The sequence below is a fragment of the Coprinopsis cinerea genome (genome assembly GCF_000182895.1).
Source record: "Coprinopsis cinerea okayama7#130 chromosome 7 map unlocalized cont3.7, whole genome shotgun sequence".
NCBI classification, from domain to species: domain Eukaryota; kingdom Fungi; phylum Basidiomycota; class Agaricomycetes; order Agaricales; family Psathyrellaceae; genus Coprinopsis; species Coprinopsis cinerea.
Genome location: NW_003307538.1, coordinates 1,465,664 through 1,489,074, shown reverse-complemented (window position 1 = coordinate 1,489,074; position 23,411 = coordinate 1,465,664). Strand labels below are relative to the sequence as shown.

The window sequence follows — 23,411 nt, the reverse complement described above, 5'->3', positions numbered from 1 at the left end:
TTCGTTGACGACTGTCGGACAGACTTCTTCGCAGTCTGTGCACTGAACGTTTGGAGTCGACCTGTACTGGTTCACTGGATTCCCTAGCATTGGGGAAAAACAGGAGAAACAACAGAGAATACGGTGGTAGAAATACAGTCTCCGAGGTTACGATGAAAGGAAATCATGGTACTGTAGTGGTACTCGTTGACCCAGGTGGGTTACATAATCATTCGTCATCAAAATCCAACGCAGCTGTGTTCCCCGTTGATGCCACTGGCTCAAAGTCAACAGGAATTGCTGGTTTCTCTTTGTCCTCTTTGACCTCCTCAACGTCCAAGAACGACAGACAGCCACGAGAACACCCTCTCCAAAGCACAGGAACCTCCCCACCAACGTCCAGACCCGCGAGATGTGTCTCCCAACTCATTCGCTCCTCTGCTGGTCGAACAAAATATCTCGGCGCCTCAAGGGGAGGATGCGATGGATTGGGGCATTTGTGCATACCCGTGATGCGCATTGTATCGTATTCCGTAGGTTCTGATTGCAGGTCACAGCCTGGTAGGCATGCCTCAAGAGATCTGGCCACAGGCGGAGAGACAGGGAGATAACAGTTTAGTAACGTTTCTCTTGGAGGTCCTTCGGTGTCGAATTGCTCGAGGAAGGATGGTTGCGGCGGAGACACGAGAATTCGACACGCGATCTCGACTAGCGGAGGAACATCAAACTTGCTTTCGGTAGCCGTCGCGCGTTTGGGTTCAGGCTTCTCCTCGAAAGGGTTGGGGTGGACATGTAATGTCTTCAACGGAAGTCGGTCGAGTTCACATGGGAGATAGGTGAGGCGATTCACTGCAACGTTAAGATCGCGCAGCTGGGTCAAAAGCGCGATTTCAGGAGGCAGGTACTCGATTCTGTTGTTTCCTGAGGGAATATCAGAATTATGGTCCGTTAAACGCGTACAAGGCACTCACTGAGACTCAGCGTCACTAGATTTGTTAGCAGGAAGAGCTCTCTCGGAACCTTCGTGATCATGTTTCGCGCCAGGTAGATGTGGATGTTATCGTCGCGTTCCCCTGGCACAATGGTGCGAATTGACTCCGTCCGCGAGAAGGTTCTGCGGACTTGTTGCGCAGCGATGGCCGGCGTAGTCGGAACGCGTTGGAAGGACTTGACTGGAGGCCCGTTTGTTTGCTTGTCGTCAGCGGTTGGTAGTACGACTATCTTTCTGAGGTCGCGGAGGAACGTCGTGTCGATCCTCGTCAGGCCCTTGTTTCTATTGCTTTGTTCAGCACCAGTTCCAATAGTTAGTGTATACTGCAACGTACTCCAGATGAAATATGCGAAGTCCTTCCTCCAGAGCTGGGACAGACGCGTCTGCCCAAACCTCGTCCTCCAGGTACTCCGACAGCTTTTTCTCAAGACTCTGTCCCCCTAGACGCGCCCTTTTCACGACACGGTCATCTTCGGTGGCTGGATCCCTAGGCGCGTTGGTTCTTTTGTACGAGGCCGCCAAGGGGTGAATTGAAGGGATGTCGTGGTCGTCGTCTAATATGAGAGGCTCCAATCCCGGAGAGGAACATGGCGACGAATCGACTGGTAGCGTTGCTGGCGACGATGCTGGTGAAGAGAGCGGGGAGTAAGTCTTGGAGTATGGGTACATAGTGCTGGCAAACGACCTTGGGGAATTGAGGAGGGATTAGGCGGCCTCATTTTCCAGCTCCGGCAGACGCGATCACGTGTAGGCACTGTCATCGACGTCGAATAGCTCGAGGTTGTGCGCGGACGACGAGCTCGACCGTAGGCAAAGTGTGGAAATGTACAGGAAAGGGTCTTAACGAGATAAGGGTAGGCTAATATTCTATCAGTGTATATGAATGTTCCTGAATGGCACCGTCGGCACAGTCTAGCATTCATGCGGGCAGGTATTACGATTAATAGCATTAACATAGACGCAGATAACAAGGTTACGACGACGACGAAGAGTCCTTGGCTGGCACCGACGACTTGGTTGCCAACGCCTCGTACGACACAGGCTCGCCCGCCTCCCGCTTCTCTCTGATTTCCTGAGCAATCTTGCCAATAAGTTCCTCCCTCTGTGCCTTCCTTTCGGCGACCTTTCGCAAGATATGTGACCGCCTGGTAGCATTCTCCGGGTTGAACCTGAAGGCAGCAGAACCATGGCCAATGGTCTGGCGCAACATCTCTTCCCTGCGGGCCTTGTCGATCGTGTCGATGGCGAACTCGGTTTGAATCCATTTCTCCCGCTCCGCCTTCTTCTCGGCCGGCATATCTTCGAGTCGGTGAGGGTAGTAGAAGGGGTCGACTAGTCCGACCACAGCTCGTTTATACGATTTGTGCTTTTTTGTATCTCGTCCGGGGAGGGGGGTGGGGGCGTAGTAGTTGTCCGTCCGGATGTAGGTGGTCTGCACGCCATAGACGGTAGCGAGGTAGGAACGAATATCGGTTTTGGTGATAGACTTGGGAATACGGAAAGTGGCTTCGTAGGGATTGTAGGGTTCGCCTGTTGGGGTATGATTCCTGACGAGCTTGAAGATGACGTTTGGAAGGTATACACGTTGACCGACAGCCTTGACGAGCTTGCTACCATCCTCCTTCTCGACTTCCTTGAAACCACGTATCCTTGAACGGCGCTCGTTGACATATTGGATCCACTGTTCAGCAGACATGGGTTCCCCGTTGACTGTGGGGATTTCACCCAGAGCCCGAAGCCGGTTGTACCTCGAGACTTCCGTCGGGGTCAACCCAGTCTCGCTGGCGTCCGTCCCACTGGCTCCAAGCTCGCCCAACTTTTTCCTCCGGCGGAGTCTGACGGCCAAGGGCGTTGACGCCGTTCGGGCGGCTAGCGCACCGTCAGGGAGAACGGTCGAGTAATGTCGGGTCGAGCATTGTAAACGTCTGAGTCCCAGAGCTTGCAACATGATGGCCCTTGTCGTCCTTGTGGCCGTCTGTGTAGCTGGTGGTCGTCGCGGTCCTGGAGAAATTGCCAACGCGCACTTCGGCAAATTGCCTGAAGCGTCCGATGTCACATGATCCTGGGCGCGGCACCGTGGCTTGGCCAATCAGGGGCCTACCCCGGCGATCGTTTAGGTCATTACGACAAGAGCTTGCGTTTCGACCACGACCACCAACTGCGACACTTTGGATAGAAACCTATTTCGACAAGCCTTGGAGGCTACTTGACCAGATGGTCTCGTGTGGCGGCTTTGCTTGTTTCAGAGGCATTCGTTCAATCTGTCTACCCTTGACGACCTTTGTCGTCTTCTCTCTCATCCTCAGCTATGTCTGGGTACTGTATAAACCGAACTACGGGCCTGGATTGAGGCAAAGGATTAGCTGGCAGTCCTGGGAGAGTGTATCACTGGGACACTCACCAACCTCGGCTTCCCAGAACAAGAATCAATCAGCTGTGGGCACGGGCGACTCTATAGAGAGACCGGACGTCGACTGGTGGAATGTCACACAACCTGGAGAACAAGTCGATTCTTCGAGTCTTCCTTTGGATGTATGGTCTCCCCTGCTACCACATAACACTGGCCGTACGTCGACTCGTCCTATTCTCCATTGAATAAAGATCTCATGTGATTGCAGTTTCGGAGATTGCGGTGGTTTGGTGCTGGCTCAACCCATCCATTAGAGAAGACTTTTGTGAGCCAGACACTACCACCGAACAGGATGCTATCAGAGGGAAATGGGTGAGGGTGAGAAGGAATTTGAATCTGGAAGGAGGGCGGACCTCAGGCTATCTAGTATGTATTCCGCCTGCCATATAGCCCAGCGCTCTTCTCACCTCCTGTAGCACATATACTATCGTCGCACAAGGCGTCAAGACGTCGACATGATAACAAATATCAAAATACTTGGTGGAAAGGAGACGCCCTCGTCCAATCCCAGCAAAGACCGGTGGCACAAGGTTCCAACCTCGCTACGATCTGGTATCCGCGGCGCAGGCGACACTCCTTTATACTTGTGGTACCAAACCGGGAAGACTCTGAGCCAGATGTCTGATGACGAAAAGGCCAACCTGATCACCGAAATCGACGTGCTATACGGCGATGACGTTCCTTGGTATGGCTTTGAAAGACTCGAACCGGCCACGATGGAGAAGAAGGGAAAAGTCCAATCGACGTATGTTACCTATAGACGGGGTGTCAAAAGTGAGTTCTGCGCGACACAGAGGACTTTCCCATATCTGATGGACATTGTATAGTCCCGCCGCGAGCACCTCCCCTTCACTTTTCTCGAGACGGCAAATTCAAAATCATGCAAATCGCCGATCTTCATTACTCCGTTTCACAGGGAGTCTGCCGCGATACCCTCCTCAGTCCTTGTACAGGGTCGGACAACCTCACCAACACGCTCATCGGAAGGATGCTCGATGCTGAGAAACCGGATTTGGTAGTCTTCAGCGGAGATCAGCTGAATGGGCAAGGAACGACCTGGGACACAAAGTCGGTGCTTGCCAAGTTTGCGAGGGCGGTAACAGATCGGAAGATTCCCTGGGCTGCGGTATTTGGAAACCATGACGAGGACGATGGGACCCCCAAGTCTGAACAGATGGCTTTGATGAAGTCGCTTCCGTACAGCTTGGTAGAGTATGGGCCCAAGGATATCCATGGTGTTGGAAACTATGTCTTGAAAGTCAATAGCGCCGATGCGTAAGTGACGCGACGCCCCCACTCTTTTCCTGCAGCGGCTAACGTGAGGCTTAGGTCAAAAACTCATCTCTTGACGTTATATTTCATGGACTCGGGCTCCTATTCCAAGGGGTTCCTAGACTGGTTCGGGTTCTTCACCCCAACGGAATACGACTGGATCCGTCAGGTAGGCAGGCACCTTTGATCTCCTTCCTGTAATCCTGTTAACGATGAATCTTGATAGAACCAAATTGACTGGTTCCTTCAACAATCAGCTTCTCATAAACCCATTGAACGACCATTCACCCCGGACGATAGAAAGGATTTCGGTCATATTTGGAGTCGACAAGACCAAATCACGCCGTCAATACGGAAATTGGCTAAACCTAATGCGTTGGCGTTCTTCCACATGCCACTGTATGTCCTCCTTGCATCCATCACTCAGCCAGTATTTACATTGCCACGTGTAGTCCTGAAACCTACGACCCTCCTGACTTCGATCCAGTGACGAGAAAACCTTTGGATGTCGGAATCTCCGGCCAGGAAACGGATGGGAATGCAAAAGGAAATGACGGGTTCTTTGAAAAAGGCATCCTCAGTGCATTGGAAAGCGACCATACATCTCGTCAGTCGATCCCAGAGGTGAAGGTGATCGCGAATGGCCACTGCCATCGTAAGTGCGCAGGCATTGTATTCACAACTTGGAGGCTCACATTACATGCAGTGACTGAGAACTGTCGACGAGTGAAAGGCGTATGGTTCTGCTTTGGGGGTGGAGGCTCATATTCTGGATATGGTCGGGTCGGGTATGTCGATGGTGCTTTCGTTCTAGAAGAACCAAGTCTAATGACCATTCGCAGCTTTGATAGACGTTTCAGGATATACGAGATCTCAGACTACGGAGAAACCATTCGAACCTACAAACGGACTGAAAGTGACGAGATTGTGGATGATATGATCCTCGTCGGTCGAGATGCGCCTGCTCTCTGAATGAGCTTAAGGTTGGGATTCACATTATATCTATCATACGCTTACTCATACTCAAGGAAGTAGTAATATTATTTATTTGTGCATTAGTATACCTAGTAGGATAGTTTTTGTAGCCCATCGCAACGGGAGACAATCCCTTTTCAAACTACCGAAGCCCCATTCACTTCGTGGTGGAAGGTACCCATGAAACCCGAGATTTAAAGTCTGAATGCCGCTGAGTTGGAAGGAGCGACCAGATTGGCAGGAATTTCCCACTACTTGAGTAGGGCGGCTCAACGGCCCCCACAAGGCAAGCCGCTTGACACTTTGAACTTTCCCTTTCCCTCCACCGTGCGCACCGACGTCGCAGCTCCCTCCGGCGCCATGGCATCGAGGAACCAAGGTCACTCTCAGGCCAATGGTCACTCATCCAGACGCGATAACCTTTCGATATCCTCAAATGCAAGTTCAGGTTCAAACCGGGCTGAGCGTGCTTCAAGCAATCGAGCCAATGTAAGTTATGCTTCCTGGTCAGCTCGCTACAGGTCTGTAATCTGACCTCTCATGGCCGTAAAGCCTGCTGTAGAGTCTGCGGTCACACGTCTTCTGGTATCGATAAAGGCTCTCCTGGAATCCTTGACGCAATGGAGCCAACAACGGGTGGACGAAACACATGTTAGCGATGTCTACGTGCGGTTGGGAAACGATTTCAATGCAGCAGTGGCAGCGTTTGCCGCCTTCAATATCGATATGGCGTAAGAGGACTCTTGATCTTCGCTGTCGTTTGCTCATTATGCTTTCTCAGGGAACTATTGTCCGTCCCAGAAGACCTTCGCACAGTGCTCGAACAGTGTTTAGCCGAAGAGGCCAACGCCGAAAACCTCGAGATCTACCTCCCGGAAGTCAGAGCTATCATCACCCACCTGCTGCAAGGCCTCCGCGGAAAGCAATCCATCTATCGGAGGATAGTGTCTGATCACAAGCACCGCTCTGGTTCTGGGGAATCCGGCCATGACAGGATATCGTCGCGGACCTCTCGTCGTGAAGGCTCTCATAGATCCCACGCCTCGCGGACCATACCAGAGGAAGAGCGTCAGGAAGTTGTGGGTAGTAGTAGCAGGAGGAGTGGGACGGGTCGCAATCGCAGAGATGTCACTTCCCAGAGCGCCACTGTTCAGAACACAGATGATCATTTTGTTGGAGGATTCGCACCTACAATCACGGAGCAGCCAACTGCGACCTATTCGATGCCAGAGCCGGAACCCCAGAGATCGTCCAAGCAGAACCAGGAACCAGGTCCCCCGCAATTGACTTTATCATTCGCAGGCTCCGATGCATCTCAGACGATCCCTAGCGATCAAGCACCGGCCCCACCACCCCCAGAACAAGCGCCCGCTGCTCCCGTGGCTCCTGCCCATGTTAAGCGCTACTCCCTTGTTGATAAACCCATGTCGTCTCCCCCACCGCCTCCGTCTGTGCAAATCGAACCCTCAAGCCCTGATCCCGCTTCCATCAATGGCACGCTCTCTCCTTCGTCAGAGAACATACCTCTGGACCCTGCAACGCCAGAGGTTGCAAGTTCACTTGAAGCCCTCAAAAAGAATGATGTATTGCAGCGAAGAGCTTCGAAACGGTTCTCGACATTCAACATCTCCAAGATGACTGGTGCAACGACGACAAGGGAACGATCACTTAGGGGACATCCCCATCGAAGATCATTGGTCGCAGCGAATAGTGCTCCAACGCCAACCGAATTGGCAGTTCTCACAGAAGTTGATGATGAAGAGCCCGAGTCAACTGAGAAGGAAACCTCGAGACCTGCGTTACCTGAACCAGCTAAGGAAGCTGCCCCTGCCGCTCCTGCCGCTACGACTCCTTCAGTAGTGCCGGAACCAACATTATTATCCGCACCCTCAACGCAATCTACACCTTCCCGAATCACAGTCTTCCTGCAACTTGGCCGCGAAGTGAAGAAAGCTACCATCGAACCATCACTATCGTTCTCCTCGCTGCGCGTTCTATTCGTCGACAAATTCTCCTACAATCCTGGACAAGAGAACTTCCCGGCCATCTACATTCGCGATCCCTCAAGCGGGGTTCAGTATGAATTGGAAGACGTCGAAGAGGTGAAGGACAAGTGCCTTCTGTCCTTAAATATTGAGCGTACGTTTTCTGGGGGTTTTACGATTTCGAGAAGCTAAAATATCATCACTAGCTTTGGACCAAATCAAGCAGCATATTGACTCCCAAATATCTTCGCTGTCACAAGACATCAAGGATCTCAAAACTGCAGTTGCCAACCAACCCAAATATGTCCCACCAATCCCTGATATCACTGCACACGCCATGGCCGAGAGCACACCTCGCGCCGTTCGACCTACCGATAAACAATTCCAACATGTTGCTCGACGACTCTCGCGTTTCGTTGGTGATCCTTCCATCAGCGCGATGATCATGGACCAGTCCAGTTCACCACCGATGCCTGTCATGCCACAAATGACCGGGCATTCATTACAACCTCAGATGACTGGTGCATCTGTTATGTCGGAGTACTCTGCTCGCGTTGTCGAGGATCTCAAAACCCAGTTTGACGAGGTTCAGAATCTTCGTCGAGATCTTGGAATCATGCGTCAGATGTACACGGAGTTCATGAAACAGACTAAAGAGACGCTGGGCACTCTGCGAAGCCAGACACAATCGGTGAAACAGCTGGCCAATACCAACATCGGCGGCAGTCGTGCCTATATCGAATCCGGCAAGAAGAAGTTGGACGTTCGCAGTCAGGATGTTCTCACAGAGGTCGAGAAGTTGCAGGATACCGTGGAGAGGATCAAGGACGATGTGATCAAGCGGAACACGACACCGAAACCGTTGTTCTTCAAAACCGTTAAGAAGGACATCGATGCTACCGCTGCAGAGCTGGAGAGTCTCAAGGAGCACATCAAGACCATCAAACCGATGTGGAAGAAGACGTGGGAGGAGGAACTGCAGAATATCGTGGAGGAACAACAGTTCCTCGTACACCAAGAGGAATTCCTGAACGACCTCATCGAAGATCACAAGGCTGTTTTGGAGATTTACGGGCATGTCGACCAAATTGTAAGCCTTCGCGGTCCTGGCACGGTCGTCCAAGGTCGTGTCCGGCAACGCACTTTCCGACCGCCGCCTCCCGAGGAAGGACATAATGGCCTGCAAACTGTCATGCTCGAGATCCGAGGTGCTGCTGTTGATCCTGAGAAGCGGCTGAAGGCCATCGAGGAGAATCAGAGGAATCGGGAGATGGAACGCAATGCGAAGACAGACGAACTGCAAGCCGAGCTGCAAGACTTTGTGGAGCATAAGAAGTTGCGGATGACCGGAGGTGCTGAAGAAGTGGAACGTATTCGGCAGAAGAAGAATGAGATGACACTCAAGGCGATGTTCAACCCGAGCACTCCAACGTTGTCGATGGCGGACCCGACGGTGAATACGGAATCTACGAGTGGATCATTCACTTAATGATGCTGGCCTTGGGTTCTGTGTCGGGATGCTTTTCTCTGACGTGTTGTGGACAGTCCTTTAACCGCTATCATCGCACCTTCCTTACTTTCCACATTCCATGGACAATCATTTGACACTCGTTTTGCATTTACTATACCTAACTATTTTCCTTCTGCCCGTCTTCGACGACATGGACCGCACATTCCCTTTGCACCGCAGCATGCTTTTCTTCTCCTGCCTCTGAATTTATTTCGAATACGGTTGTTGTGTTTTCCAACATTCTTTGGTTATCCGTCCATTATATACCAGTTAATGCTACTTCTGGCTACTTTCACCACCTCGTCTCTTTTTCAGACGGTCCGGTCCATGGGGGGTGTATGATTTCGTCGAGGTGTACTCCTTTTCACCAAGATCTGAAACGTCATTTACGTTAGGCCAGTCGACTAGTCAGAGAACTTCGTTCTTCACGACCATCGGTCCCCTTCCCATCGCTTCCTACTATGGACCTGGCCAGCCCGACGAGCAGTGCTACGATAAGGTCTCGGATATTGGCGTTGCTTCTTTGCCTAGCCTGCCTCCCTTATGACATTCTTGCCATAATTTCTACCGCCGACCCGTACGAAATCTCTATCCAGTACCAAGACGTTTGGGGATATTTCGAAACCTTTCTGGCCTTTCTCATCCACGCAATGTCTAAAGCTGGAGCTTCACCGGAGGATGGCGAGGGAGATTCAGAGGTAATGTCTTCCTGTCATCAATGCCGTCTTCCAGGCCATAACTTGAACACCCTTATCCAGGCCCTTGTATCACCTTCTCCCCGACTCTGTTCAGAGCATGTACCTCTGCCTCCGACGGTGATCAAACCCGTCCTTCAATTTCCGTCTGCCAGTGGAAAACCTTCCAAGTACAGATTGTCCAATTTCAACGAGCTTGAATGGATATGGACGTGTGGGTGCGAGACCCACAGCACTGTTACTGCCATCTCTCAGATCGTGCGCTGTAAGGCGTGTGACGGGATGAAGCCGTATCATGAAGGGCAAGGCGCACCTCGCCCCCCTGTCCGGTTCGACACCTTTTTCTGAACCATCACTCTTGAGTCATCACAGTACCTTTCGATCTTCCGTATGCACCCTCGTTCATCAATTGTACAGTCGTTCCTTTCAGTAGTCCCAAACCAGTCTGTCGACTACAATCTCTGTAACGATCGCCTAGGTACCGAAAAAGGAGAAAGCTTAGACTAAAACGCCACATTCACCCGGCAGACCCTTATTCCCAGCATCGTGTATTCGACAAACTTCGTTTGTCAGAAGCTTGACAGGAAGGAAGGATGGTCGATGGCCCCCTAATTCGATCACAGATCTACGTATATTATGATGGTACACTATTAATTTCAGAGTAGTACAATAAGCTAAGCAGAGTTACAACAGGCGGGGCAAGATACAAGTACATACAGCTGGAGGTATGAGACTGTACATACAGCGAATAAGGATCGCGAGGCTTACAGGGAGAAAATTACTCTATACACTAAACTAAAAATGGGGGAGGTGTCCGGGAGGATTGTCTTTAGGAAAAGAGACGAAGTCCATATGTCATATATGATCATCATGGATTCATAGCGGGCATGAGGACGTGATCTGTAGATAGGGGGTATCGCATTGGAAGGGTATCGCCGGGGTAGTTGACAGGGTGTTCAAGCGTTAAGCCTGACGATTGGGGTCGGGATCGTGCTCCTCCTCCTGGAGGTAAGTGTGACAAATTGGCTGGAATAAACGGAGGCTCGCTGTCGCCCACGGGTGTTGGTAAACAACTTCCAGAGGTTGGTAATCTGGCGGTTGAGGCGCTTCCCGAAGGAAACGCGTGGCTGTCGTCGTGGGGGTTGTTCAGCGCTAAAAATCCATGTGGGTCAGTCCGATGCCACAACCGGATTGGGATAATTCATATACCTTTGAGCGTAGGCAGAAGGAGCAGCAGACATGGAAAAGCGAGGGTCACGAACGATCATGGCCATTTTGTCGGGAATTATAAATGGGACAATGGGTCGTGGGTGAGGGGTTGGTTGAATCGTTGCGAGGGCGACAACAATTGAAAAGGTTGCACTGGTGGACTGTCGGTAGACCCGCTACTAGCGTGTTGAAGTTGGATTTGTTTCAAAGAGTGTTCGAAAGCTAGTAGTCGTTGCAGAGGGTCGTGGGTTCGAGTCAGGGATCGTAGCCAGCACGCAGTATCCAATTAAAGAGAGACGAGAAGAGTGAAAGGAGTTGAGAAAAGGAGTCGATCCCGATCGTACTGAAGAAACAGCCTAGCGGGTCCAAGCAGTGATTTATGACTGCGTCGGTCACAATCGGAAGTTCTGCGGAACAAAGGTCTTCTGGTACCGCATTGTAGCTTTCTTAACGGACAATAGAGTTCAGTAGTCCGTTGTGACCGACTTGGTGGTCAACGCCGGTACAACAAACATAGAGTCAATCGCCATTGTTCTCTGCCCAATGTGTTTGGCAACCGTTCCGAACCTTGAGGTAAGGCTGTAGGATCTGATTTTTTTCTTCATAATTGTCGCGATATGTACTTCCCTGTGAAACTAGTTGGACGTAGCATAGCTGCGCGGTACACTGGAATATCGGGAAGACTAGGGCCTGTGTTTCAACGAGTTTGAATGCCTCATCGGACGTTATTTAGCCTTTGTTTGTCCGTGCTGGGTTCCAAAATGATGGGGCCTTGTAACAGCCGTGATTGCCGCGGGACTTTAAGCGCGCAAGGTCGCTCCTGAACTACATCCAGCTCGTGGATGTCCGTTTTTCATAAGTAGTCAATCAGCGTGGCTATTGCTCGATACTATTATAGACAGCATTCTGAACCAGCTCTACGTGATAACGTGGGGCGCTGGGGCTTGATGCTCCTCTAGTATGCTTGTTGATTGGGTGCAGTTAAGAATCAGAGCCCCGTAATGTTATCATTTGGGAGGTCGTGAGTTGATTATAACTATCAGGGAGTCGGCGAGGAACTCCTTGAGTCCCACCCATGTCGGTGGTGGATGGTCAGGATCGCCCGCAGGGGCTTTGCGAATTAAGCCTTGCCCTACTTCCAGAAAGGCTACTACAGGGCCGGGAGCTTTAGGGTACACCGTGGGTATAAGGTTTTGATCGCATCATTAGGTTAGAGTCTGGCGGTACTTCCGCTGACGTGCAACGTTCCCGTGAACCACCACCTCGCAACGCCCAAGCGATATCGCTTGCCAGCGACTACTAGCCACCATGGCGTATTATCCAAAACCTCGTAGGAGAATGGTTGGAAAAAGACTGCTCTATGCGGTCTCGATTTTCGCGAGTTTAGGCGTTTTCTTGGTACGTATCGTCCTTCGAAGAGAACCTGGGCAACGGTTCAATATCACCCATGCAGTTTGGCTATGATCAAGGGTGAAGCACGAAAGGCTTACCCGCTATTCGTCTACTGAATTTGAATGGCAGAGTTATGTCGGGGATCATAACTGGACCCCAGTTCATTGGCTATTTTGAGGAGCCCAATGCGATTCAAATCGGGACTATGGTCGCGATCCTGGAGATCGGCGCTTTCGGTTAGTCTTTACACGGGTCCTTATCGCGTTTAATTATCGTTCATGGCTCCGTAACAGTTACTTCTCTCGCAGCTGGCCGAGTGGGAGATATCATTGGGCGGAGGAAGACCCTGCTGACCGGTGCCATAATCTTCACTCTCGGAGGTTTCGTGCAGACGTTCGCCATTGGTTATCATACTATGGTTCTCGGGCGGTTGATCAGTGGATTTGGTGTTGGGTTACTTTCGTGAGGCACTTTCCCTCACGTCGCTCTGTTGTACCCTCATCATCAACTTCCAGAACCATTGTTCCAATCTATCAAAGCGAGATTTCACCTCCGACCCATGTTAGTTCGTGTTTCAAGCTTGCATAGGTCCTATCAAGACACTCACTTCGTTTAATCAGCGGGGAAAGCTTGCCTGCATAGAATTCACAGGAAACATAAGTGGATACGCATTCTCAGTTGTGAGTTTCCGACTTGTTCGCTATAGACGGCCATTGATTCATAGTCCGTCTTAGTGGGTGGGCTACTTTTGCTCATTCATCGATTCAAACCTCGCATGGAGAACACCTCTATTTCTGCAATGTGTCATCGGTTCTATACTCGCTGCAGGCACGCTCGTCATCCCAGAAAGTCCGAGGTGAGATGATACTCCGAATGTTACTCACTTTTACCCACTGAGGTCATTGCAGGTGGCTGGTAGACAGCGACCAAGATGACGAAGGGCTCAAGGTAATAACGGATCTTCATGGAGACGACCCAGACAGTGCTGCTGCAAGGGCCGAATTCCACGACATCAAACGGACTGTGCTCGAGGAGGTGAGAAATCCCGTATTCACCGGAAGAACAAATGTGTTTACTGGGTTGCAAAACCAGAGGAGCAGGGGTGAAGGCAGGTCCTATGCTACAATGTTCAGAAAGTACGGACGTCGCGTCCTGCTCGCCATGTCTTCGCAAGCATTTGCCCAAATGGTAGGTGGAATTCCGACTCTTGATTTCCACGGTTTATTGACCACCAAATAGAACGGAATCAATGGTGAAGCTCTTCAGCATCACCTTTTGAAGCCATCTCACCCGTACTTTATCAGTTATCTCTTACTACGCGCGTGAGTTGGGCCCGGGGATTACAAAGCCGGTGTAAAGCTCATGCCTTGGTTTAGCCCGTGTCTTCGAAGGTATTCTGTGTCCCACCATCTACAACTTCAATGTAATGCTGACATACACGTATGGCAGAGGCCGGTTGGGTTGGCCGTCAAGCCATTCTCATGACCGGTATTAACGCCATATTCTACATCCTTAGCACGGTTCCTCCGTGAGTTTCGAGTTTACGTTTTGAGGAAACCCGCGCTGAAAGTGTCTCTGTAGGTGGTACCTTGTCGATAGGTGGGGTCGTAGGCCGATTCTATTGTCTGGGGCAGTCGTCGTATGTCGCTCTCGACTTGTGGGCAGTAACTGTAACTTACTTACCATCTGGGGCTCAGATGGGCTTCGCCTTGTTCGCGACTGGCTACTTCATGTACCTGACCGCCTCGTGGACTCCCAACGCGGTTGTTCTCAGCGTCATAGTATTCAATGCGGCATTCGGCTACAGGTGGGGTAGGTTCTCATTGCGCAATCAACCCTGTGCTGACTGCTCCTAGCTGGGGACCAATCCCCTGGTTGTATCCGCCAGAGGTGAGCATCAATGTCGGACTGTGGCGGATATTGCACTGACGATGAAATCAGATCATGCCGTTGGAGATGCGGGCTAAGGGTGTATCACTATCTACCGCCACTAACTGGGCGTTCAATTGGGTAGTGGGTCAGTCCACTCCATATCTTCAGGAAGTGATACGATGGCGTCTGTATTGGATGCATGGGTTTTTCTGTGGCCTCAGCTTCGTTCTTGGTGGGTCGTTTCCCGTACTCTATACTCAAACTTACAGCTGTCCATTCTGTCCATTGGCGTTATTCAGTCTACTACAGTTAGTAATCGCCATGACCATTTGGCTAACGCCCAGTGCTGATTTTGGTCCCATTTCAGCTTATCCCGAAACAAAAGGAGTGCCTCTGGAAGAAATGGATAGAATCTTCGGTGAAGGTAAATGTCCGGTTACTGTCGTTCCTGCTGTACAACGCTAATAACTCATAAGATACCTCACCATCGGGACATCTTCCGTTGCGAACATCCGAAGAACTAGAACTAGAATCTTACGACCATGAAGCTCACGATGTGGAACCCCACGATCGCCTCTCCGGGCACTCGCGTCCTCGCAAGTCAGGATCTCAAGACTGGACCTCACGGCGTTCGTCATTGTCGGGTGACAATGGAGAACTAGAGCCGCTGTCAAGACCGAGCCAAGGGTAGGCGACGAGGCCAGAGGACATGGCTGGTCAGGGCGCGTACTTGCCTTCAAAACAGCCGGGTCGTACAGACGCCAGAGGCGCCTGGTTCCAACCGTGTTGTTTTCCTGTATAAATTCCTTCGAATGATACCACCTGTTCACAGAAGGGGCGGCCACTGACAACATTGAGGCTGGAATGAAAGAATTTGTATGAGAGCTATTGGTAGACATGAGGTCATGTACATAGCTAAAGGAAAGACGTCGGTTAGTTCCATTCAGAAGGAGCATACGTATGAAGAGAAGGAGGAAATATGGTCATAATGGATCAAGTCAAGTGCAAACGATGATAAGTAGTACAAGAAATAAAGTTCCAATATGGTGACGAAGAATCGTTCGGTTCATGATCATGAGAGGAGTCCAGGGCAGTGTGGATCCGACGGTCGGTAGATAAAGGTCATGCGTTGTGTGTCAGGGTGCATTGGTGGAATCCCAATGGGAACCTATGATGCCATCCAGGGATTGGGTTATGTCCATACTTGCAAGAAGCCGGGGTGCGCCATTTGGGTAAACATGGAGAATGCCTGGGAGTCTGTGATAGTCTTCACGGTCAGGGACGAGCGACGGGCTGGGGGATGGCAAGGGGCTCGTCTTCGAGGAGACAGTCGGCCTCGTTGTTGGAAGCTTTCGAAGGCTGAGAAGGTCCAGAGGACAGTCGACGGAAAGGGCCCATGCTCCCGGCGCGAGCTCGGATAGACCTCGCTTTCGTTGAGAGGTCTGTCGACCAGCGACGAGAGGTTGGGCTGGATCTGGGCGTTGTGCAAGGTCATTGACGCGTTCACGCTCCGGAAAATGGAGAGACTCACGGTGGACTGGACTTCTTCACGACTGTCTCGCCTGGAAGACGGACGCGTCCTGGGGTCATAACGAGATAGGAGAGGCTGAAGGGCATGGAAATACTGAGAGGCATCGCTGAGAGGTATCAATGAAAGGTCGTGAAGGGTATAAGGGTAACCAGAGAGAGAGGGGATGAGGGGAGGCAAAAGTCGCCTGTTACGACTTTATAGCCCAACGTTCCAGGCAAGGGGCAGGGAAGCGAAGTGGCCACTTCTGATGAAGGCAGCAGTTTAAATCCTAAATGGCACCCCTTTAACTTGGCTTCCACGGCCTCAGGCCGGTTTACTGGGACCCTTTGGGGTTGATGGTGTTCCGAGGTCCTCTACAGTCTCAAGACTGCCGCCGATCCCACCGAGATGGTAGTCAGAAGAGTCCAGCCCCTGATCATTTTTCAATTGTTCTTTTAGATTTACAAGACCTACCGTTCCCGACATGCTAGGAGACTTGGGCTTGAAAAGGGAGGTAGTAGTCTTGACAACGGTAAGAATCGAAGCCTTCTAGTTTTACCCCAATGACGAGCGCAAACACCTCAGACAGCCTAGGTCAAGTTGTCGAATACCCAAAGTGTAGTACCTCCAGCGGAGCCTTTATCCGCTTGGACTCCTGGTATGTATCTAGAATATTCCGTCATTATGAAGTCACCGAGCAAACGTTTCTGCTTTTTAATCCCGAGAAAACGGTAGAAATGGAAGTGCATAAATACCCAGAGTCTATGAGTCAGATGGACTAAAAGCTGCAGGTTGCCTTCTCGGTCACTACTCTGACCACTACACCCATGCAGTCCTCCCAGACCGACTATTTCATGCTAGCGCGACCCAATAGCCCGGCGAGTAAGCCGTGCTTCGCGACTGAAAACCACTACCAATGCTCTCAGCCAAAACCACAGCCGACAGCTGAGTCTAAAGCTTCCTGTAAGGAGTGGACTAATATCCTTGGCTTCCAGCTAGGATGCTCACCCCCTTGACGTCTTCTAGCATCTGCCCGACCAGAATTCCGATCATTAGAATCGACACAGGCTATTGCCCAGCACAAAAACACTATGTAAGTGCAAAACTCACCTGAGGATGTTAAGCGTCGTAGCTGAGGTGAGTCTATAGAGACAGGATCGCAAAGGTTTTCGCTGGATAAACAGCTTACCCCGCCTACGGGTAAGATTTCCTCTCCGATCCTCCCAAATACCGAGAGAGAGAGAGAGAGAGCTCCACAGTTTACCTGCCTCACGAGTTGCCCTAACTTATCCTATGTACGACCCGCACTTGATCCTTCCACTCTCTCTCTTCATTTTCGGAATGTAACTTATATACAAAAGTGTAATTGTATCGTAAAAAAGAGCGTGATGCTATTGACAAAATGATGTACGAGAAAGGGTAGAAAAAGGGAGTAATAAGATATCAACGAGGAGACCAGTCTACTCATCCACGGATGCCGCCAGTAGCGCCGGATGCTGCAATGCGGGCAGCAGCATCAGCCTCGGTGGTGCACGCGATAGAGGTACCAGGGGCATTAACGAGGGGAAGGGCAGCGCAGGTCAAGCTACCGGCACATTGGGTGATGGCGAACCGTCCGTTCAGGCATTGAGCAAATCCACCATTAACACAAGCGTTCTCGCCAGCTGCAATGAAGACGCGGTCAGTAAAGGTGTTATGCAGCGAAAAGAGATCATAAAGACTGACCATTGCAAGGAGAGTTCTCGTTGAGGGTTGCAAATTGGGCGTTCAAAGCTTGAGCCTGCCTGCCGTTCTCGGCGCGGAAATCACCAGCGGGAGGAGCCTGAGGGGCGGGAGAAGGGGCGGGGGCAGGAGCAGGGGCAGGGGCGGGAGTGTTGCCAGTGTTTCCTCCATTGCCAGCACCGTTGCCAGTCAGGCCACCAGTGGCGCCAGTGCGTGCGATACGGTCCTCAGCATCGGCGACGGTAGTGCAAGTGATGGAGGTACCAGGCGCGTTGACGAGTGGGAGGGCAGCGCAGGTCAAACCACCAGCACACTGGGTGATAGCGAATCGTCCATTCACGCACTGGGCAAAGCCACCGTTAACACAAGCGCTTTGGCCGGCCTCGCAGGGAGAGTCAGCGGAGAGGGTGGCGAATTCGGCGTTGAGCTTCTGAGCCTCCTGACCGTTGGCGAGCTGGAAGCCACCGTTTCCTCCAGCGGGAGGAGCGTTGGTTTCAACAGGGGGTGCAGGGGCATCAGTCTCGGCCGGGGGAGAGGTGTCGACGGTAGGGGCTGGCGGGGGAGGTGGAGGTGCACCTCCGCCGTTTCCTGCGCCAGGGTTTTGGACCAAAGTGACCAACTGGACGCCGTCAGGGATTGGACCGCCAGGGTTGGCAGGGCATGAACCAAGGGGGTTTAATTCTGTCAATCCCAAGGGAACGGTCCCAGGCTGACCAACAGCAACACCGCCCACGAAGGTCTGAAGGTTAGCACCCTCAAACTGGCACTGGAAGAGGCCGTTAAGTTCCGCGTTACGAGGAGCAGTTTGGCAGTAAGGGGTGGAAAGGGAAGTGGGCTGTGGGGGAGAGATATGCCGAATCAGTACACGACACTTTCAAGACAGATGGCTTGGAAGGAGCTACTTACCGTATTGCGGGGTTGCTGAACAAAAATCTGAGCCAACCGAATCATTTCAGCACTTCCCAACTGCTTGGCGAGATCCACCATTTCGTCACCAGAGTCCTGCTGAGCACAGGGTCCGGGAGCAGCCAAGAGAGTGCTGAAAGCCTTGACCGAGATAGGATTACATTGCTGTCCACCTCCAGCGGCAATCTATACGAAAAGGGCAACAATATCAATACCCGGGTTCAGCGGAGGGAAGAAGGAAAAGGACTCACGCAGGCTTGCTCCCATTGAGCAGTCGACTCGGAAATGACTTGGGCAATACGCCTTTGAAGAGGCGCAGCATGGACGGACGCGGCAGCGAGGCCAGCCAACAAGATCGTAGCGCGGACCATTATTGGGATAGTCGAGTCGTGTGGTCTGTCGAAGACGATTTACTCCTGAAGAACGTGAAGATTGAAAAATGGGCGAAACAGTGTCGAACTGTATAGCACCAGGCTAGAAAATGAAGAAAGGTGGAAGGGTAGAAGGGTAGAAGATAGAACTAAGGAAGAAGGGAAAGAAGGGAAGCCTGGGGAATTGAACCGGCCATCGAGAGCACTTTATATAGCATCGCACCATGCCACATTTGCCACATTCTCTTTAGGTGATACAATCTGTCATACATCAGCCCGAATCCATTTGTTCCACATCGTCCACTTGGACAACAACCTGGCGATTTCATACAAACAACCCATTGTTACCCAGGGAACGTGGAAGATGTCGGTCTTCACGGGTCAAATTGCTGGTCCAAGCAATGTCCCTAAGCAGCGGAAGGACGGCGCCTCGCGGCACTGTGGTACCTCCTATTGTCTTATGAAAGTGGGAGTCAAGGGAGCAACGAACATCAATCGCATGAGGTTCGCAGTGCGCACTGGTTCGCAACGGAGGAGCCCCTGATTGCCTCAGTTTGGGAACAACAAGGTTAACTTGACGGTTGCTTTGCGACCGAGGGTTCGGCTTGCATCTGCATACGAAATAAGAATAGAATAGGAATCAAGATGCATTCATACATACATAGTCAGTTCAAGAAGTTCACTCACCTGGAGAAATGCGCTTTGAGTACGGCACGTTGTCTTTTTTCGGAGACCGTGTGAGGGTATGAGGTAGGCAGAGTCAAAGACAAAGCGAGCAAAGCGCGGCCTTTTCCGAGCAGTGGCCCGTGGCACACTGCGCGATGAAATGGGAGCTCAGGCAACGTCAACGTTGGCAAGCGCAGAAAAGCACACTATAGGAACAGTAATGATAGATAAAAAGCAGCTATAGAGACCAGATATCTAATCTACATGGACGAACTACCGACGTCCATATAATCGTCGAATCATACGGTAAATGTCCACCCATCTGATACAACGGTCCTTGCATGATTCAGTGAAACTTCGCAGAAGCATCCACCGGCATGTCCAACCTAAACCAAACCGGTATTAGTTTCCAGATCTTCTCCCTCTCCCTAGCCGCCCAGCCCTCCAGTGATTTGGCACACGCCTTACACTCGGAGATTTCTGCGCTCTTCAACTGTCCCAGCTCTTCCGCAACGTAAAGAGGGTCATGGCATCCTCGTTCGCGATCGAACAAGTAATGCTGTGTGGCAAGCTCGACAAGCTCGGTGAAGTCTTTCCGGCAGGCTGCGGCTGACACGCAAACAGCGCCTGAAGATGAGGTTCGTCGCGACAAGCTGTGAGGGGGGTGTTGTTGCGACTGGCGAATATGCTGGCCATTACCCATCGCCTGGATCAGAGCTGTGATCATCTGTTGAGTGTGCTCCTTCCCTACGCATAGCCTTTGTAAATCGGCGGGGGACAAAGGTGGTGGAGGTTGTTCAGGTGGTCGATAGAGAGCGTCGTCTTCATGTGGTTCGAATATCTGCGAGAAGGAATACCGAGATAGATCATAGAATGCCGCTGGTAGCAGTGAAGGGGCCTCAACTTCTCTGGCTAGGTTGATTACTTCCTGCATATCCCATCAATGGATAGTCAAGTAAAGAGATGATCAAAACAACTCACAAATGGATGAGGGTAGAGACGTGCGCTAGGTATAGTAGCGTCGATTTCGTAGCTACGGGCAAGATCTTCCCTCAGGTCCCAAGCCTTGAGCGTCGTGGGCCAGGCTATGCTGAGATGATTCAGCGCCATCTCCCGCAGCTCATCAATAATATATTTCGTCGCAAGTCGTAGGATTCCAGCAACCGCTCGGAAATCCTTTTCATCATTATTCCCGAAATTCCTGTGTATAAGGCAACTAAGTGAGACAAAGGGAGAGGTGAACCACTAGGGAGAAGAAACGCACGTTCCAATGTCATAAAGGGCTTCGATCAAGTTGGCGACATCTTCTGCCTTGTCAAACAGGGTTATCACAGGGATCCTTTGGGCGCCACTACGCATTCCAACCCCTTCGAGTACCAAAGAGTCCCGGAGGTTGGATTCAGGCTGGGGAATGGCGAACATGTCACGGAAACATATCGAATGTCTAGCCAAAACCGACATGTGCACGCAGAACAGGGTGTCCTCGACTCTGCATATGACGCTCCCGTCTTCCAGCCACAGACTCGGGTGTCGATGAAGACGCAGCCCGGTTTCTGCGTCGCAGATAGTGGCTTTGCCCAAGTCGTCTTTGTCTCCGTATCTGAGGCTTGAAAACCGAGTTTCGGGAGGGTTCAGTGTCGACATGGACCTGTGGGATCTGATCTGACTCTTCTGGGAGACGAGGGACGCAAGTGTCGAGTTCGATCTTGCGGCTCTTAAGGAGGAGAGGGGAGTCAACATGGATGATGACGAAGTTGAGATGGACGATGTCCCTGTTGGAGTGGTTGGGTCAGAATTGTCCGGGTCCATTCCTGTTGAGTCTGAAGCGGCCGGTGTTATTCTTAAGACCATGGGGGACAGAGTCTGTCAATTAGGGTATTGTCGTCGTCGTAGCAAAGGGGTATTGGATGGTCATTACTATGGTGAGTGAAAGGTAATTTCAAAGAGAAAAGCCCCCGCCGGTTTAGCGCCTCAACCATTCATGTGATGCATCAAAGGAGATAACGATATTCGCATTATCTTATCTATATATTCCCTCCATCTACTATGAGATATTCGAAGCTTGAACCTCCCCCTGCTCTATCGAATGGTCGCCAGGAAGGGGAGCCTTTTTCTCAATTTCATCCCCAAGTTTGTCCAAAAGACCTTTCAAGTGCTCTGCTTCAGCAACAAGCTGTCCTACAGCAGCCTCCCCCTTTTGAATCTCCCCGGTGGGAGGTGATCCCTTCAAACTGAGCTTGTCGACAGACTCGGTGACAATCTGATTCCACGTTTTACCCTCTTTCTTGAGTTCCTCAACAAGTTCGTCCTTGATTCGGCGAGGAGTACCGACACCGTCGTAGCCGAAGCTGGTGTAGAGTTGGACGAGCGAAGCACCTGCTTTGGCGAAATCAAGCGCATCCTTTCCAGTCCAGATACCGCCGCAACCGATCAGAGGAATTGAAGCTGGAAGTTGCTCACGGAGGGTCTTGAGTGCAAGGAGAGAGTAGGGTTTGACGGGTGGGCCTGAGAGTCCACCGGCTTCCTGTTTGCTGGCTGAACACCGGTCAATAGGAAGTTAGCGAAAAACCCGTTCGGCATGCACACACCATTGATCAAGTGCTTGGGTCGCTGGATGGTGGTGTTGCTCACAATGACGCCGTCGATCTTGCTTTGTCGAATGACTTCAGCAATCTCAACAAGCTGCGATTCGTTCAGGTCGGGAGCCAACTTCAACAGGAGCTTGGGTCGTTTGGAGGTAATTGGGGAGGGAGCGAGGGCGTCTCTGGCCTTGGTTACACCTTGTAGCAGTTCTTCGAGGGAATCGCGGTTTTGAAGGCCACTGGAGTGTACACATTAAGGAGCTGCAAAGCGAGAGGCTCGCCAACTCGAACTTACCGGAGCCCTGGGGTATTGGGACTGGACACATTGATCACCAGTACGTCAGAGTAGGGTCCAAAGGTGTTTACTCCCTTGACAAAGTCGTCGATGGAATCAGCCGGAGACTCCTTATTCTTGCCAAGGTTAACAGCGAGGATGTCGCCCTTGCGCAAGGATGCCTGTTCTGCCTGGGGTTCGTAGGGAGGGAGACGCTCTTGCAGTCGAGAGAGAACGTAGGAGTGTCCCTGCGAAGGGAAGCCGTAACGGTTGATAATTGCTTGGTCCTCTTCAAGTCGGAACACGCGGGGTTTTGGGTTTCCGGGCTTTTGAATTTGTTAGAGAAGGTAACGAGTCCTTGTTTAGAGGACGGCGTACCTGGGGCTTGGGCGTGACACTTCCGATCTCCACCCAGCTGAAACCAAGATCGAACAGGCCTACGGAGAATGAATGACTGAAGAGGCATATTTCAGGGAATGCTCACCGTCAATAGCCTCTCCGTCCTTGTCGAATCCGGCTGCGACACCAACCGGGTTGTTCACTTCCTGACCCCAAATCTGAGAGATGTGAATGTTAATCAGAATGCACACTCATAAAGGACTGATCTCACCTCTCCTCTCAGAATAGGATCATCCTCCACTCTATCCTTCGCAGCGAGGCCATACTTGAGGGCTTTCACCGCTAGCTTATGACCCGCTTCCGCATCACAGACATTTCGAAGAACAGGTGTGAGCACGTATCGATGAATGGCCGACCGAGAGTCGAAGTAATAAATAGAGAACAATCCAGCGGAGACCGCAAAGACACCAGCATAGGCTACAGTCCTCAGCGTCGCGCCAGGTGTCGACGAGGCTTTGGTGGACGCTGAACGGAGGGTTTGACTGGCGGCTCGCCATTTCCCTGAACGTTGGGCAGCAAGCCTGAGCGTTCCCCGATGTAGCAATGTCATTTGAAGACCCAAGTGACCGCGAATTTGGGCGTTCGACTTGAGGAGGAAAGGTGGATGTGTCGAGTCGGAGTTGCCGGAAACACCAACACGCGATCGGCTCGTGAAACAATCGGTGCTGTGTGGGTGATGGCTTGATCTAGT

General features: G+C 51.5%; 10 protein-coding genes across 10 annotated transcripts; 3 read left to right on the top strand and 7 right to left on the bottom strand.

Annotated features, from left to right (window-relative positions):
* Positions 1-208: 208 nt before the first annotated feature.
* CC1G_00936 (hypothetical protein) lies at positions 209-1,639 on the bottom strand (the record flags this gene model as incomplete). The annotated part of the gene is made up of 3 exons (XM_001831337.1): positions 209-900; positions 951-1,252; positions 1,305-1,639. The coding sequence occupies 3 exons, from the start codon at positions 1,637-1,639 to the stop codon at positions 209-211; spliced, it is 1,329 nt and encodes a 442-aa protein (XP_001831389.1).
* A 304-nt stretch (positions 1,640-1,943) lies between these two features.
* On the bottom strand, positions 1,944-2,918 carry CC1G_00935 (hypothetical protein; the record flags this gene model as incomplete). The annotated part of the gene is made up of 1 exon (XM_001831336.1): positions 1,944-2,918. The coding sequence occupies one exon, from the start codon at positions 2,916-2,918 to the stop codon at positions 1,944-1,946; it is 975 nt and encodes a 324-aa protein (XP_001831388.1).
* A 101-nt stretch (positions 2,919-3,019) lies between these two features.
* CC1G_00934 (phosphatase DCR2) lies at positions 3,020-5,772 on the top strand (the record flags this gene model as incomplete). Its single annotated transcript, XM_001831335.2, has 10 exons — positions 3,020-3,536; positions 3,589-3,746; positions 3,797-4,154; positions 4,208-4,655; positions 4,710-4,821; positions 4,879-5,051; positions 5,105-5,307; positions 5,359-5,440; positions 5,495-5,635; positions 5,685-5,772. 9 exons carry the CDS (start codon positions 3,020-3,022, stop codon positions 5,622-5,624), a joined length of 2,181 nt encoding a protein of 726 aa, XP_001831387.2. The 3' UTR covers positions 5,625-5,635; positions 5,685-5,772.
* Positions 5,773-5,987: 215 nt separating this feature from the next.
* Positions 5,988-9,101, top strand: CC1G_00933 (bud site selection protein 6; the record flags this gene model as incomplete). The annotated part of the gene is made up of 4 exons (XM_001831334.2): positions 5,988-6,116; positions 6,180-6,358; positions 6,409-7,766; positions 7,819-9,101. The coding sequence occupies 4 exons, from the start codon at positions 5,988-5,990 to the stop codon at positions 9,099-9,101; spliced, it is 2,949 nt and encodes a 982-aa protein (XP_001831386.2).
* Positions 9,102-10,773: 1,672 nt separating this feature from the next.
* On the bottom strand, positions 10,774-11,091 carry CC1G_00932 (hypothetical protein; the record flags this gene model as incomplete). The annotated part of the gene is made up of 2 exons (XM_001831333.2): positions 10,774-10,969; positions 11,027-11,091. 2 exons carry the CDS (start codon positions 11,089-11,091, stop codon positions 10,774-10,776), a joined length of 261 nt encoding a protein of 86 aa, XP_001831385.2.
* A 1,243-nt stretch (positions 11,092-12,334) lies between these two features.
* CC1G_00931 (receptor) lies at positions 12,335-14,981 on the top strand (the record flags this gene model as incomplete). Its single annotated transcript, XM_001831332.2, has 19 exons — positions 12,335-12,424; positions 12,480-12,496; positions 12,548-12,654; positions 12,712-12,880; positions 12,934-12,979; positions 13,039-13,098; positions 13,153-13,274; positions 13,327-13,453; positions 13,511-13,606; positions 13,658-13,670; positions 13,723-13,740; positions 13,795-13,809; positions 13,868-13,946; positions 14,000-14,057; positions 14,116-14,225; positions 14,275-14,308; positions 14,360-14,435; positions 14,658-14,714; positions 14,767-14,981. The coding sequence occupies 19 exons, from the start codon at positions 12,335-12,337 to the stop codon at positions 14,979-14,981; spliced, it is 1,509 nt and encodes a 502-aa protein (XP_001831384.2).
* A 162-nt stretch (positions 14,982-15,143) lies between these two features.
* On the bottom strand, positions 15,144-16,046 carry CC1G_00930 (hypothetical protein). Its single transcript, XM_001831331.2, has 2 exons — positions 15,822-16,046; positions 15,144-15,764 (listed from the first exon to the last, which is right to left on the bottom strand). The coding sequence occupies exons 1-2, from the start codon at positions 15,923-15,925 to the stop codon at positions 15,566-15,568; spliced, it is 303 nt and encodes a 100-aa protein (XP_001831383.1). The 5' UTR covers positions 15,926-16,046; the 3' UTR covers positions 15,144-15,565.
* A 1,218-nt stretch (positions 16,047-17,264) lies between these two features.
* Positions 17,265-18,946, bottom strand: CC1G_00929 (hypothetical protein; the record flags this gene model as incomplete). The annotated part of the gene is made up of 4 exons (XM_001831330.2): positions 18,680-18,946; positions 18,429-18,614; positions 17,526-18,357; positions 17,265-17,464 (listed from the first exon to the last, which is right to left on the bottom strand). The coding sequence occupies exons 1-4, from the start codon at positions 18,797-18,799 to the stop codon at positions 17,265-17,267; spliced, it is 1,338 nt and encodes a 445-aa protein (XP_001831382.1). The 5' UTR covers positions 18,800-18,946.
* Positions 18,947-19,811: 865 nt separating this feature from the next.
* Positions 19,812-21,316, bottom strand: CC1G_00928 (hypothetical protein; the record flags this gene model as incomplete). Its single annotated transcript, XM_001831329.2, has 3 exons — positions 19,812-20,393; positions 20,447-20,666; positions 20,730-21,316. The coding sequence occupies 3 exons, from the start codon at positions 21,314-21,316 to the stop codon at positions 19,812-19,814; spliced, it is 1,389 nt and encodes a 462-aa protein (XP_001831381.2).
* A 193-nt stretch (positions 21,317-21,509) lies between these two features.
* On the bottom strand, positions 21,510-23,324 carry CC1G_00927 (dihydroorotate dehydrogenase; the record flags this gene model as incomplete). The annotated part of the gene is made up of 6 exons (XM_001831328.2): positions 22,932-23,324; positions 22,806-22,878; positions 22,700-22,758; positions 22,343-22,647; positions 22,054-22,286; positions 21,510-22,000 (listed from the first exon to the last, which is right to left on the bottom strand). The coding sequence occupies exons 1-6, from the start codon at positions 23,268-23,270 to the stop codon at positions 21,510-21,512; spliced, it is 1,500 nt and encodes a 499-aa protein (XP_001831380.1). The 5' UTR covers positions 23,271-23,324.
* Between the last annotated feature and the right edge of the window lie 87 nt (positions 23,325-23,411).